We start from the raw sequence: 14,374 nt of genomic DNA, 5'->3' as shown, positions 1-14,374 counted from the left end.
TGGAGCTTAGGAGAGGGAAAGGCAACAGTAACACGCTGGGGGGGAAGAAGAGGAAGGCGCGGCTATGCTCCCAGAGGCAAAGCGAGCCTGAGTTCAATTCTTTGCGCTTGCCTGGTTGGCTGGGACGCCCCAGCAACCACCCTTCCTCTGCTCAGACGGGGCTTCTCATTCTCCAGGCCCACAGGTGTGACCGGGGCTTACTTCAGTTCATCCTCACCATCCTAATTCTCCTCGCCTCGGAATCCTAGAGTGTCCAAGACCTAACAGACAGGTGTGAGAGCAAGTAACCTTCCCAAGAAGCATCCCCAATGCAAAGCCCTTTGTACACATTGTCCTGTCCAACTCACCAAAATTTGCCCTTTTTCTAGGTCCACTTCAAGGCCTCATCTTTAAAGGCCTGGCGTATTTATTGTCAAAATCTGTGTATCTCACTGCACACTGTACACACGTGTACGCGCCTCACGTACACAGGTACTCTCTGGCGGTGTTCACTGTCGCGTTCTGTGTCTGCCCTGACTCCCCACCAGAACACAGGGCCGTAGCTGACGCAGCAGGGCTTCTCAAACTGCAGTGAGCACACGGGTCATCGGGGTGGGGGAGGGGTGGGGGGCTGGTCAAAGTGGAGCTTCTGGTTCAGAAGGCCCGTGATGGGGTCTGAGACTGCATTTCTGACAAATTCCCTGGGTAGTGCTGCTGCTGCTGCTGGCCCGGCTCAGGAACTGATTGCTGCTTTCCCGCAGGAACATTGCAGGGGTCCATTTGGCCTGATGCACATTGGTTTTCCTGTCTGCAGTGTGCTAAAGGGATAATAACAGTTTGTCTTTGTTAGGGGAGGCAGTGCAGTGTGGCAGGTTAAAGCATGGGCTTTCAGCCGCTCAAAATAAAAAGCTAACATTAATCAAGTACTTGCCTGTGTTGGGCTCTGTTATGAGCACTTTTCACGCGTTACAAGGTTTAACCTTTTGAAAGAAAAACCTTAAGTAAAAAACAAAACCAATTTATTTTTGGGTTTTCAGAAAATAAGTTACCGATTTCTTAAGTGATTTCTCTTTCTATAGGCCTCCAGAACTTCTGTAGATTTTGAATATAGTGCTCCTTTGAGAAAACCTTAGTAAATCTCTTGCTAGGATTTGTATAGCAGCTGATAGTTTAAAATTCATGACTGATTTTTCACAATAACCACTGTTCGATGCCTTATTCAAGTATATGGAAAGTATTTCAACAGAATTTGAAACAACTAAAAAACCAAGTGCGCTTAACTTACATAATTCAAATACGTGATTATGAATTTAGTAGCATAAAGTTGTAATTCTTATTTCTGGCATTCAGGATCTCAAGAAGAGTACTTTGGCCAAGCAAAAATTCATTTGTCTTTAGAATTCAAAGTCTGGCTAGTAAGCAAAAGGAAAACTCATATTTCTGACCCATTTTTTTCTTGAGGTAAGAGGAATGTGTCTGTGTGTGAAAATATGATATGTACACATGTATTTTCACAATAATTCTTTGATTTAATGCCATCATTCTCATTTGAAAGGTGTGGAAACTGAGGCTCCACGGGAGTAAATGATGTGCCGACTCTCGCACGGCTACGAGGGGCTGATCCAGATACAGCCCCAATTCTGTCTGTTTCCAAAGCCTACGTTATTTTTATTAAAAATTTTTTATAAAGCCTTGTCTAAGGACATGTTTATTGATTTTAGAGAGAGAGAAACACCAACATGAGAGAAAATATTGACCGGTTGCCTCTGGTACTCACCCTGACCGGGGATCAAACCCTAAACCCTTTGTTGTATGGGATGATGCTCCAATCAATTGGGCCACTCAGCCAGTGCAGAGCCTACTTCATTCATTCACTCATCCACTCATTCACTCATTCATTCCTCACCCGAGGACATTCTTATCATTGCCTCTAGAGAGAGAGGAAAGGAGAGAGAGAGAGAAAGAGAAACATCAATGTGAGAGAGACAACGGGCTGCCCCAACCAAGTGAGCCACACCTGCCGGGGCCCCACATTATTTTTAACATTTTATTTTGGAAAATTAAAAACCTACAAAAAAGTTTCAAGAGTGGTACAATGAACATCCATATACCTTTCCTCTAGATTCTCCGGTTGTTACCTTTTGCAAAGCCCACACTCTTAGTCACTCTACCATTGATTAGGCATATCGTGATCTTAGGGTATTAAACAACCTTTCTGTTTAACTTCATCTGTAAGTGGATAAAATATCTATATTGAGGATTTTTAAAACAAAGATTAAGTGAGTAATGTATTTATTCTTTCAGCAAATGTTTATTGAGCCTCTTCCATCCTTGGATGAGTACAATGCATTGTTCTAAGCCAGGACAAAGCAGAATAGCAGTCTGCGCCCTCTTAGAGCTCTGGGTCAGAGGTGCGGGGTGGGGGGGGCACAGACAGCGAAGGGCACGCTAGGGAATTTCAGGTTGTCTAAGCGCTGGGGAGGAGACGGTGCTTGCGGGCAGAGCAGTCTGGAAGGCATCCCGCAGGAAGTGACCTCTGGCCTGAGGCCTGACCCAGGAAAGGGAGTGAACCTGCATAGATGGAGACAGAGTGGTCCAGCCTGCCTCAAATGAGTGCCAAATATCTCTTCATCCAACAAGAAAGGGAGATTGTGACAGTTCCATTTGTGGAGATTGTTTTAGGTAAAAATCTCACGAAGGATAGGCTGGGCCAGTTGGGTTTTCAGGGTCTATTCTGGCTTCACACACCTATACAGCTCTTCATAAGGCGCTCGAACATGGATTTCTAAAAAGCGATCTTTAGAAAAGTGCCTAAATTCCTTGGCAATTATTTCCTTTTACGCATGCAAGTTTTAATATTAATAAATTGTGTTATTAATTAACTACTGGCAGTTGCTGTCCGAAGAAGGCTGACTTTTGTTTCTGGAGTCTCAACAACTTTTTGTTTCTAATGTAGAAATTGGATGAAGACATGCATCAAAAAATTGCAAGGGAAATGAACCTCTCAGAAACTGCTTTTATCCGAAAACTGCACCCAACTGACGACTTTACACAAAGTAAATAAGCATTTTTAAAAACCATTCTTGAATGGTACCAAAAGCTGCTTTTCCAGTGGGGGAATGATATATAAGGGTAACGCTCACTTGCTATTTGCATGCAGCCAGGCGAGAGAAGGGGAGATTCTGTTTTGGGGGAGCAGTGAGTCTGGGGGAGTGGGGTTGGTTAATTTGAATGGTTCAGCCCCAGACCTAGTACCCAGGAGCCCCAGGATGCATGCTAGAGTCCCTCCTCCTTCCACAACATGCTTCTGCAATTGATTGACACTAATGAAATACTTAGAAAAGAATAAGAAAATGAAAAGTTTGTGGCTCATTTGCATGAGAATGACTTTTGTCTCTCTTTGGTTTGTCTTTCTCTGAAGGCTCCCGCTTTGGATTAAGGTGGTTTACACCAGTGAGTGAGGTCCCTCTCTGTGGCCATGCTACCCTGGCTTCTGCTGCTGTGCTGTTTCACAAAATAAGTAATGCGATTTTTTAAAAAATGAAACTATCACTTAGCAAATAGCAAACATGTTTTAAAATTCTCATACTCTTTCCAGTGAACCAAATGACTGCTATAAGACAGTGCAGGACCACAGCATCCACTAGAGAAGGAGACCTTCAGGATGAAGAATATGAAGCCATCTGTGCAAAGAGTTAGAGTGGGAGGAAGAGTATTCCTGGCAGAGACAGCAGCAAGTGCAAAGCCCCTGTGGCATTTTCTGTATAACCTGAGGGCTGGAGCTTCCTGCGGGAGAGGGTGATTGGCAGGAGAGGACATTGAGAGTTAGGCCAAGGCACCTCTGTAATGTAATCCATTATGTGTTTTAAAAAGATAATTTTGGTTTCAGTGGTTAGGGGATTAGAATGAAGACAAGCAAACATCATAAAATATTGTTTAGGAACTCAGTCTTGAAAAGCAGACTTTACTGAAGTTGGATTTGAAAACCCCAGATTGGTTGGTATGAGGCTGAGGTTTGTAATGATAGCTGTCAGATTCCCATTGAGAGTTTTAAGATTAGATGAGATAAGATAGGAAAAACTGCTTTGTAAATAATAGTCTTTCACCAATTATAATGAGAAAATTAAACTTTGAGCTCTGAAATGTAAATTTTATACTCAGTGAAAGTTAATAAGCAATGCTGAATTTCCTCACCTTTGAGATATGTTTAAATTTTACAGAAATATTAGGGGGGAAAGGAATTATGTCACAAATCTTTGTTTCACCAACAATGTTATGCACACTGAAGTTAGGTAAGTGGCTCAAGTTGTATTAGAAACATGGAGGGAGGGTTATTATATCAGCATTTATAGTCCGATCTTTAAATCAAAATTTTATGTATAGCTTGGTTTAGTTAAAATAGTCTGACTTGTTCATGTCAGATTGTTGTTTATAACTGGTATGTTCTCTTTATCATCACTTGGCATATCTTAGACCAGTAGAGCTTATAATTCTACAGTTATTGTAGGTTGATATAAAATCGCATTAGAAAACATAGCATCTCTATGAGGTAGGCTTACTTATTACCCTTTTTTATTGGTAAAATCAGTATAGATTTAATTAATACCTCATTTTATTGATGAGGAAATTGAAATTTAAGGAGGTTAAATAATTTGCTCAAAGGTACAGCTAGGAGGCAGTAAAGAGCTGGAATTTGAAGCCTTGTAGTGTGTTCCCAAGACTAATCAGCCACGTTCTTAGTTCTCAAGTTAGAATCCACTGAGGGTTTCCCCACTGTGGAGCCCAGCAAACCAAACCTGGGCCCCCCTTGCACAGAAGGACAGCAGTGCCAGAGGATCTCAGACAACAGTGACTGAAATAGGCATACACACATAAAACAATATAACAAAGTTTGGGAAAACTTCGGGAAAAAGTTTCAGGTGGGAAAATCTGATCTGTCTCCACAGACTGCCATATTTTCCTATTTCTTGACTCATTTGCAAACAGTTTTCTGATTGACAAAATAAGATTTTTTTTTTGTCAGAAAATGTGAATAGCACTCTAACCTTTGTGACGCTGAGTGGGGAACTAAAGGCCAGAAAAGCAGAGGATGGCATCGTCCTGGACTTGCCTCTTTATCCAGCCCAACCCCAGGTCAGCTCCTTCTAATTAATAACCTGTGTACAACCAACAGCTTGCCTGTTTTCCAATGATTTTTGTCTTTTTTCCACATCTAGGACTTTCATGAAGTAAAGGACTTGATAAAGGTTAGTGAAAAGAATCAAAACTGAGCTCATGATTTTGAACATTTGTTATTGTTTGAACACAAAGATGGAGTACCATCTGACCCCGAAAGACAGGCCTGCTACCAGTATCCGTGTTCCAGTCTAAGCTGGGATGAATAGTGACCATGCACTTGAGGTTTGAATTCTCATATTAAATCTATTTGGTGAAAAAGTTAACCAGTTTTCCCTGACTCTTCGTTGTCGGCATTAGCCTCCATGGCAGGAGCAGGGCTAGGGCAAGAACCACTTTAAGCATATTGGCAGGAGAAGGAAAATATTCAGAGCTCTTTCCACCTTGTTCACGGTAGAAAGAACCTAACCTGATCTCTCTAGGCCTCAGGGTCAGCATTGTGAGGTGAGGATGATACAGGGTTATTATCATGAGTGTTGTCATTTTGTATTCCTAGAAACTGGCAGTAAGATTCTCAGCTGAGAATTAAACTTTCAAATCAACTAAGAATCCATGCAGAGAAGGGCTGGCTGACCCTTTAGAGAGATTGGAGGGTTCCCGAGAGAAAGTGGGATCTGGCTGGTGGAGCTCCTGTTTCTAGAGAGAGGGACACAGGTTCGCTGTGGTCACAGAGGCAGACAGCCCAGGCACCCAAGGTGGAGGGAGTCTTGCCCTTGGGACTTGGGGCATCTCAGTCCTTGACCTGAAGCCACCTAATACTTGCCAGACAATGCCTATGTCATCACCATTGTCATCTGCTTGGCTGGCAGCCCGTGGTAGTGCCTGGAGGGGCTTTTGTCCCCTCAAAATCTCCCTCGCAGTGTTACATAAAGGGTGAATACCTGTAGAGAATGTGGCTATGTTATTGACCTGCAACATCCCATCTAAGTGAAAAGAGCGTGCTTGCCAAGCAGAGCGACAGCATCAAGGTGAGTCTTTTGGTCCCCAAGCCCAATCCAGCTGCCAGCCCCGAGTCCTCACCATGTGGAATGTTCTTATCACTGCTGCGGGAACGCCACATGTTCTATTTAATCCCCACAACAACTCTAAGACGCGGGCACGAGGGCTGCCCCCCATCACTGAGGACAGTAGGCAGTGGTGACTCAGAGCATTGAATCCAGGGCTCCCAAGACCTGTGTCAAGAGGTGTGCGTGCACGTGTGTGTGTGAGACCTTGGGCCAAGTCTTCCTTCTGATCTGTGGGGAAAATGCCCATTTGAAGGAACTATATAGAGGCACGTATTAACACTTTGAATAATGCCAATATTTGGCTCCCAGAGGGTGAGTTCAACACCTGTAAAGGCCTCTTTAATCAGGAGAATGACCTTCCTTAGGCAACACCTTAAGCCCTGAAACCGAACTAAAGCTTGGGGACGAGAGACCAGGAGTGTGCCTGGCACACTGCAGATGCACGTGAGAGCTCGTTTACCACGCAGGGGATCAAGGACTCGGCCCAGAGCACATTCCTGGGAAGTCTGTTGTGTCTCCACAGACTGCCATAGGGGACACGGTGGTCCAGGACGTCCGGTATTCTCCAGACACCCGAAAGCTCCTTGTCCGGCTCAGTGATACTTACGACAGGTGAACGCGAGTTTTGGCTTTGTCAGCACTTTGGGGAGGGCCAAGCACCCGGATTTTTAGCTCCGGCTTGGGCTGGCCATGCTGCGTCCAGTCAAACCATGATTTATGCAGCCAGAGTTTTGTTCTCCGGTGGGAAGATGTTTCATTTGCTTTTCCCTTCCTGCTGATCTGTTTGGGTAAGCCACACCCTGGCCTGCTTTACAGAGTCTATATAGTGGGTGGTCTGTGGAATGGGTTTGTCCTAATCCATCCCGTTTATGAACAAGGTCATTTCTGGAGAAACTGAAAGTGAACACACAGAATCTGCCGCAAGTAGAGAAGACAGGGAAGGTGAAAGGACTCATTCTCACCCTTAAAGGACAGCCTGCTGGGCAGACCCAAGCGTTTGACTTTTACTCCAGATATTTTGCACCGTGGGTTGGTGTGGCGGAAGACCCTGTAACAGGTACTTTTCGATGTGGGTCCTGGGGAGGGATAAACAGTGAGGAGTGGGAGGATAACAAACAGCTGTTCAAGTGCCCTTCCTGTGACTTGCAGATTGCTTAGGCTGTGAGCTGCCTTTGTTTCCCTATCTCCCCGCCCCCATCCCTTCACTGCCATCTCTGGTGACAAGCACAGAATAAGGAAGCAGTCTAGCAGAGTTAACCTTAATGCCAAGATAGCCTGCATGTGCATCCTAGCTTCCTAGCTGTTGACCTTGGGAAAATGGCTTAACTGTTAAAACTATAATATATAGATAATATATTCTCACCTCTATAATTCATAGATAATACCCATAAGGTTATGTAAACCCAATGCAAGTTAAGTACTTATCACAGTGCCTGGCACATGATAAGAGCCCAATAACTATTAGCTATTTTAATAATAACCATGAAACTGGCTCCCTGAGCAAACACTTCCAGACCTGCTCTTTTTCAAATTCAGGGGCAGATGTCTTTTGTCCTTTCCAGTGACCATCTTGCATGATCACTGACATCCAGATAAAATTGGTTTTGAAGGATAAACTCCTGGGCTGCAAGTGGGAAAGAGGGACAGGAATAGTGTTTCTTTTCCTCCCCTCTACCTTTCCCAGACCTGCCTCCAAAGTAGGTGGGGTGAATTTGGGAACAGGGTTATTCAAGATCTTCTACCAGCCAGAAGCAGAGCTGTGAGATTTAAGATGGGCAAGAACGCGAAGCCTCCTACTTTCATCCTCTTCGAGAAGAGTGGGCTGAGCAGCAAAAGTGGGCAGTGCTCCATGGATGGGATGGTGGCCAGGCCGGAGGAGGCTGGGCGGAGACAGACGTGCAGGCTCCTGTCCCGGTCAGATGGCAGGGGCTGGGGTGATGTCAGGACCTTGACTTAGTTACTCTCTAAGGAACAAAATATGTGAAATTCAAACTCAGTAAGCAAGCACTTTTAAAGACTCAGGAAAATGCCCAAATGACATCCACACAGTCCAACTCAACCCTTCCCCCATGGACAAGAAGTTCTGAGTCGGTTTATACACATACAGCTGCTTTACAAAGATTTTAATCAGCACAGAGGACAAGTGTTTTTCCCCGGGAATAATGCTTTTCTAGAGAGGAAAAGTCTTTGGACAGCGATGACCAACCATCTCAGCTTGCTCGAAACTGAGGGATTTTCAGCGTACAGAACTTCAGGGTTAAAACCAGGACAGTCTCAGGCAAACTGGGATGGTCGCTCACACCTTGTGGATGGACTTCCCGTAAGTTTTCCTGAAAGAGGGGCCTTTTCCAATCTGAACTTTTCTCCCTCAAAGGATTTTCTGGCAGTTATTACTTTGTATTTTGTTCTTCATTTTACGATCTATTCCCTGATCTAAACCTAGGGTACAATCATGTGAAAAAATACCTCACTGAAAGAAAGTGCTTTGGCCACCAGAAGTCTGGGACTATGCGCTGGGTGGAAAATTGGCATTTTGCCAGAGCCCCCTCCTGTCTTTGCGAGCGCATCCTTAGGAGGGAGCGGATCTTTTCCCCGGAAAGATATAGAAAGACTTTTGTGAAGGACTTGATTTTCCTGCCATGGGCTGACTGACAGTGAACTAAGGCAGGACAAGAATTAAACCCTGCAGTTTAATCCAGCCTTCAGAAAGTACAGAGCATAGCAAATGTGTCATTTGGAGAAGTTTATCTGTAAATTCTGTGTCTTCCTTTCTATCTCCATTCATAATTCCACACACGCCGTGGCCAAGGCAACACAATGACTAAGTCATCTAAGGTTTAGTCCAACTGCGTAGTTGATTGCGATTGCTTATAAATGTACCACAGGGTCTCCACAGTTTCCTTTGTGACTGCATCATAATTTGTCATTTCTTTTAAGGGTCTGCGCATGCAGTTCTCAGCAGCTACTGGTCCCAGCAGCTGGGGAAGAAATCTATGCACGGTAGGACAGCTCTTTTTCAGTTAAAAAAAAAAATGCCTAACCTTAAGCTAGTATTCCTTCTCATGTGTACTCTCCACGTGAGGATATAGTAAACTGTTATGTATCCCCCATGTGAAAATGAAAGGTTTTAAATTCCCTCACCTTGAACCCTCTGCGCAAGAGAGCCTGTATCCCAAACATCTTCCACCTTTGCCCTCCCCACACACAGACACACTTCTAGTACAATAGCGCCCCATAAACGTTTGTTGAATAAAACTAACCAGCTGTGTCACTTTGGCCTGGAGAAATTACATGTGACGTGACCAGTTTAGACTGGATGATCAGTTAGGTTCCTTACTGCTATTGCTAAATCACAGGATTGACTGAAACAAATTGCTTTTGGACCAAGTCCCCAGTGATTAATGTATTGCTCAGGGGGAGGAAAAATGGATCTCAGACATTTGAGGCTACACGGCCATAATAATTAAAATGAGTCCTACCCTGAAGGGTGGAGGTCCCACTTAGTGGGACCTAAGTGAGGACCTCTTAGTGGGACCTCCGTGACACTAATTTGGGGGATAGCAGGGTGGGGGTGGCTGTTCTTTCTTAGGTGAGACGAGTTACTCCCTGAAGCATAGAGCTCCAGGGAGGCGGAGGCCATGCCTCCTGTTTGCCTGACACAAGTGTTTGCTCGATGACCACAGTGAGCGCGTGGACTCCCTTCCTTGTACTCAGACCTGGAAAGGTGGGGCCTTCTCAGAAGGGCCAAGACCATTCTGCCTGATCTTCTTAGACAGCTAGTTCTTGTGTCTGTCTTTTCACATGTCCTTGCTTACTCCTGGACAGAGCTGGGCGGGAAATTGTGGGTGCGGTGTGTCTGGGGCGTTTCAGGAGGTGAGAGAGGAAGTAGCTCAGGAAGGGAGGACATGGAGCTGTGCGCTTTGTGGACCCCGTTGTATTTGTGGCCCCTCAGTCCTCAGGAGAACCCGTTGGGCTGGGCTGTGCAATGGACAGATGAAGGAATTTATTCTTTTAACTGACCTGGGAGGATTCTGGAACTTGTAATAAGAGGTGTCTCACTATGTTCTTTTAATTAAAAAGGGTGAAAACAATCTTAATCTGGGATTCATTTTGTCTTCTTCAGCCTTTCAGTGCTCCTGCCGAGGAGGAGAGCTGGAGATTTCACTGCGTTCTGATGGCCGGGTTGACATCAGGGGCGGCGCTGCCGTGGTTTTAGAGGGCACGCTGACAGCCTAGACGTGGTTGGGCCGAGACGCCGCTATCCTGAATGACTTTTCCTAAAGAGAAACACAGGGGGCTGCCTTTAGCAAACTTGCATAGTAGTCTCCTTAACCTCATGTTAGAAATAGAAAAGTGAAGACATGTTGATGGAGATGTAATAACAAGCCCTGACTAATGAACTGTTGAGTTTTGGTTCTACCTGTGTTCGAAATGTGAGTTACCAGTAACAAAGAATAAGGTTGTTCTTTGTGACTACTGATCACAGAATGAGGGACAAATTTATGAGGAATAAAATCAAACCATTTAAACTTAGGTTAATGTGATAGAATATTTTGCAGCCATTAAAAAGACCTGGTAACTATGTAGAAATATAGAAAAATATTTTATGATATAATACTAAGAGAATTACATTAGGCTATAAAATGTTAGCAATGTTATGTTGTCTATGAGAATATGAATTTATGCGGACAAGGGTGGGTCATGGAAACAGACAGTGAAAACTATTCATGTGTGAGGATTGTGTTTGGGAATAATCTTAATGTATCTAAAAAATTACTTCCTTTATTGGAATACACTTGTGTTCGATAACTAAAAATCAGGACATATAATTAAATAACTAAAAAACCCAGTGATTTAAAAAAATGTGTATGTATTGGTGCGATAATAAAATTAAAACACTAAAGGTAATTTAATATATTTATCTGATATATAGCTTTAGAGTGATAAGTTAAAAGGGATTCTTCTCTTACCTTAATAAAGGATTTTAACATAACTTTAAATTCTCTTAAATCTAGAACATTAAATACCTATAACTAACTCTGGGATGGGGACTGTTTCAAGTCATTAAGAGTGTTTCTTGTGCTGGCTGGGTGGCTCAGTTGTTTAGGGTGTCTTTCATGCACCAAAAGATTGTGAGTTCGATCCCCGGTCAGGGTGCATACAAGAGGCAACCGACTGATGTTTCTTTCTCACACTGATATTTCTCTCTCTCCTTCCTTCTGTCTTAAAAATCAATACATATATTCTTGGGTGAGGATTTTTTTTAAAAGTGTTTCTTTAAGATGACCTCATTGATGGTAATTCTTGGCCATCTCAAAAACTGCAAGCTGATCAGTTAGAAATTCCTGTCCCAATATTTTTTACCTTAACGCTACCATGTTTTCTATATTTATTTATTTTCGCTAAGGCATGTGAGAGTGCATGTGTTACACAAGTAACCTTGTGTTTCCCTTAGTTTGCAATGAAGAAAATAATTCACTAGCTTCAGTGCTTTAACTTACCAGGAACCAGTGACCCATCACACACTGCACAGGCAGCTGGTCACAACTCATCTGTTGGTTCTGACACCGAGGGCAAGAATCGCTGGAGAGCTCTCGCCAAATGCAAGGTTTTCCCAACCTAGAGCTGAATTGTATGAGTGCTTTTATGTAAATGTGCAACTGAAAGTGTCTGGATTTTATCTCTTAAATGTATGCTAAGTTCTTTATAGCTATTTTGGGGAAGCAAATCTTTGAGATGACTCTAAATTCTTTTTTTGCATGAAAGTTGCTATTTGAAGCATCTGGGTTGACTTTTCAGCCTATATTTTCAAGCCCTATATTTACTTTTATAAGTAACAATTTTCCATTTAGCAATAGACAGTGGAGTCAGAATAGCCAGGGCAACTGTAATATTTAATGTGTTTACTTGGTCAGCCTGCTGAAGGCTGAGTGGCCACAGTGGCCGCAGCGCTCCAGAAGTGGCCTATCAATTATGCTTCTTGATCTCTCCCCATTTGCATTTCTCCCCATTTGGTCACTCCCCATTTGCCTTTCTGTTTGGGAAGCCAGATTACAGTGAGGAAGCTGTTTGGTAACTACGGAGCTAAAATAAGGAGTCGGCAAAGTGGACCCACGTGGAAGATGTCATCAAGACATGGTAAGCTCTCTCACTTGAACAATGCATTAGAATCCCATCATCCTGCACTTAATTCACTTGAATTTAACTTTATATGCTCAGGGCAAGGCCAAATGTGACTTCAGTGTTTAAACATATTTATTTTGGGAACAACCATGATCCCTACTTCAAGCCAACAATTTTATCTAGCACGCAGTAAAACAGTGGCGTGTTCCAGCACTGGAGGAAAAACTCGCAGTGTTGGGCTCGTGCGCTGGTGTAACTGCGCACTATGTTTTAGGTTATTGATAGGATTTTCAAGGATAATTTTGACAACACTCAATTTTTGCCTTATACAGCATGGTAGCCTGACTTCAAAATGGCTCTCAAGGATCCCCGCCTTCTGTTGTTGAGACCGGGCGCAGTCCCTTCCCACACTGCACCAGGGCTGGTCTGTGCGACCAACAGAATATTCAGAAGTAGTAGTATGTCACTTCCACTAAGTTATAAAAGACTGCATCTTACGTTTTGATCAACTTCTGTGCGTGTGTCTCTTTCTCTTTCTCATTTTCTCATCACTTGCTCTGTGGGAAGCCAGCCGTCCATTATGAGCCAGGAACTGAGGCCCCTGAGCAACAGCCACATGCGTGGGCTTAGAAGCAGATCCTCTAGCTCACGGAGCCTCGGAGGGCTGCAGTCCCGCTGACTCCTTGATGGCAGCCCTGTGAGACCCTGTGCCAGAAGCACCCAGCCAAGCTGTGCCAGATTCCTGACCCACAAGAACTGAGAAAAATACATGTCTGTTTATTTTATTTAAGTCACTAAGGTGTGAGGTAATTAGTTTTGCAGCAATAGATAATAGGCATGGGATCTTTTTATTTTTAATTTTATTATGAACATTTTAAGCATACACAAAAGTAAGGAGAATAATATAATGAGCTCCCATGAACCTACCAGATTGAACAATTTTCAGCTCACGGTCCATTATTTATACCTCCATCCACTTTTCCTCTGTTCTGGACTGTTCTGAAGCAAACCCCAGACACACATATACTTTAGTTGCAAATATGTCAGTATTTAGATCTAAAACATAAAGACTCCTAAAAAAAATAGCAACCTCAATACCAATATCACATCTGTGGAAGACAGACTTTTAAGGTAACCCCATGATCCTTACCTCCTCTAGAAGCTGCGGGCAGCCTCTACTTGAGAGCCAGCATGAAAATGAGGCCCCCCAGTCCTTCCGCAGCAAGGGGCTGAATCCTGCCAATGACCTGAGTGAGCCTGGGAGCAGATCTGCCCCTCAGCTGGGTGTTCACATGAGACTGGGACCGCAGCCCTGCTCAGCACCTCGACTGCGGCCTTGCGGGGGACACGGCCCGGCCGCAGACACGGAACGAGCGCGTGTGGTCTCCAGCCACTACGTTTGTGGCGATTGCTACACAGCCATGGAAAACTACTGCAACACTTAAAAACTAGAATATTATTGTCTTACACATTTTTTACAGTATTTTTTCAGACACGGTGACATTAGCCTGCACTTGTGTGAGATGTGAGCCCACTGCATGCGACCTGCCGCACAGCACAACGCACCCCTCTCCCGGCCCAACCGGCTGGGCCCTCTTGTCTTCCTGAGTAACCTTTCCCGGGGCCTCCACTGCTGACCAGCCCTGTCTTCCTCTTCGATCAGAATATGGTCAAGCCATTCCATTCCTTTTCAAAAGAAAATCCTCGCCAGAAGATATGCTTATTGATTTGAGACAGAGAGGAAGGGAGAGAGAGACACACACATACACATCAATGTGAGACAGAAACACTGATGGGTTGCCTCCCCCATGTGCACCCTGGCCGGGGATTGAACCCTCAGCCGTTTTGGTGTAGGGGAGGGTGCTCCAACCAACTGAGCCACCGGCCAGGGTAAGCCGGTCCATCCTTCAATGTTGTTAGACATTGACAAATACCCCTGAGGTGGGGGCGGGGGCGAGGGCAAAAATCTTCGCCCTGGTTGAGAACCACCGCTTTAAGTTGACCATGTTTTTCACTTCTCTTTGTTGTTGCTGTTGTTTTGGTATGGTTTAACTCTCGGAGGGTGCACTGCTTCTTTCCAAGTTCTGTTC

The 14,374-nt window shown here is 44.2% G+C and overlaps 1 protein-coding gene across 5 annotated transcripts in view; it reads left to right on the top strand.

Annotated features, from left to right (window-relative positions):
- Positions 1-11,155, top strand: part of PBLD (phenazine biosynthesis like protein domain containing) — a 45,182-nt gene extending 34,027 nt beyond the window's left edge. For 3 of the 5 annotated variants that reach the window (XM_024561401.3, XM_053923317.2, XM_053923318.2), the window contains exons 4-11: positions 2,936-3,035; positions 3,401-3,499; positions 5,003-5,112; positions 5,196-5,225; positions 6,685-6,773; positions 7,040-7,218; positions 9,099-9,161; positions 10,285-11,155. In XM_024561401.3, the coding sequence (XP_024417169.2) occupies positions 2,936-3,035; positions 3,401-3,499; positions 5,003-5,112; positions 5,196-5,225; positions 6,685-6,773; positions 7,040-7,218; positions 9,099-9,161; positions 10,285-10,397 (783 nt within the window). In that variant the 3' untranslated portion in view covers positions 10,398-11,155. Of the gene's footprint in view, positions 1-1,329; positions 1,441-2,935; positions 3,036-3,400; positions 3,500-5,002; positions 5,113-5,195; positions 5,226-6,684; positions 6,774-7,039; positions 7,219-9,098; positions 9,162-10,284 lie in introns of all 5 variants that reach the window. The other 2 variants (XM_053923321.1, XM_053923320.2) reach the window with 2 other exon arrangements.
- The last annotated feature ends 3,219 nt before the right edge of the window (positions 11,156-14,374 follow it).

This window comes from Desmodus rotundus, chromosome 4 (assembly GCF_022682495.2).
Source record: "Desmodus rotundus isolate HL8 chromosome 4, HLdesRot8A.1, whole genome shotgun sequence".
NCBI classification, from domain to species: domain Eukaryota; kingdom Metazoa; phylum Chordata; class Mammalia; order Chiroptera; family Phyllostomidae; genus Desmodus; species Desmodus rotundus.
This window is presented reverse-complemented; position numbering and strand designations above follow the sequence as displayed.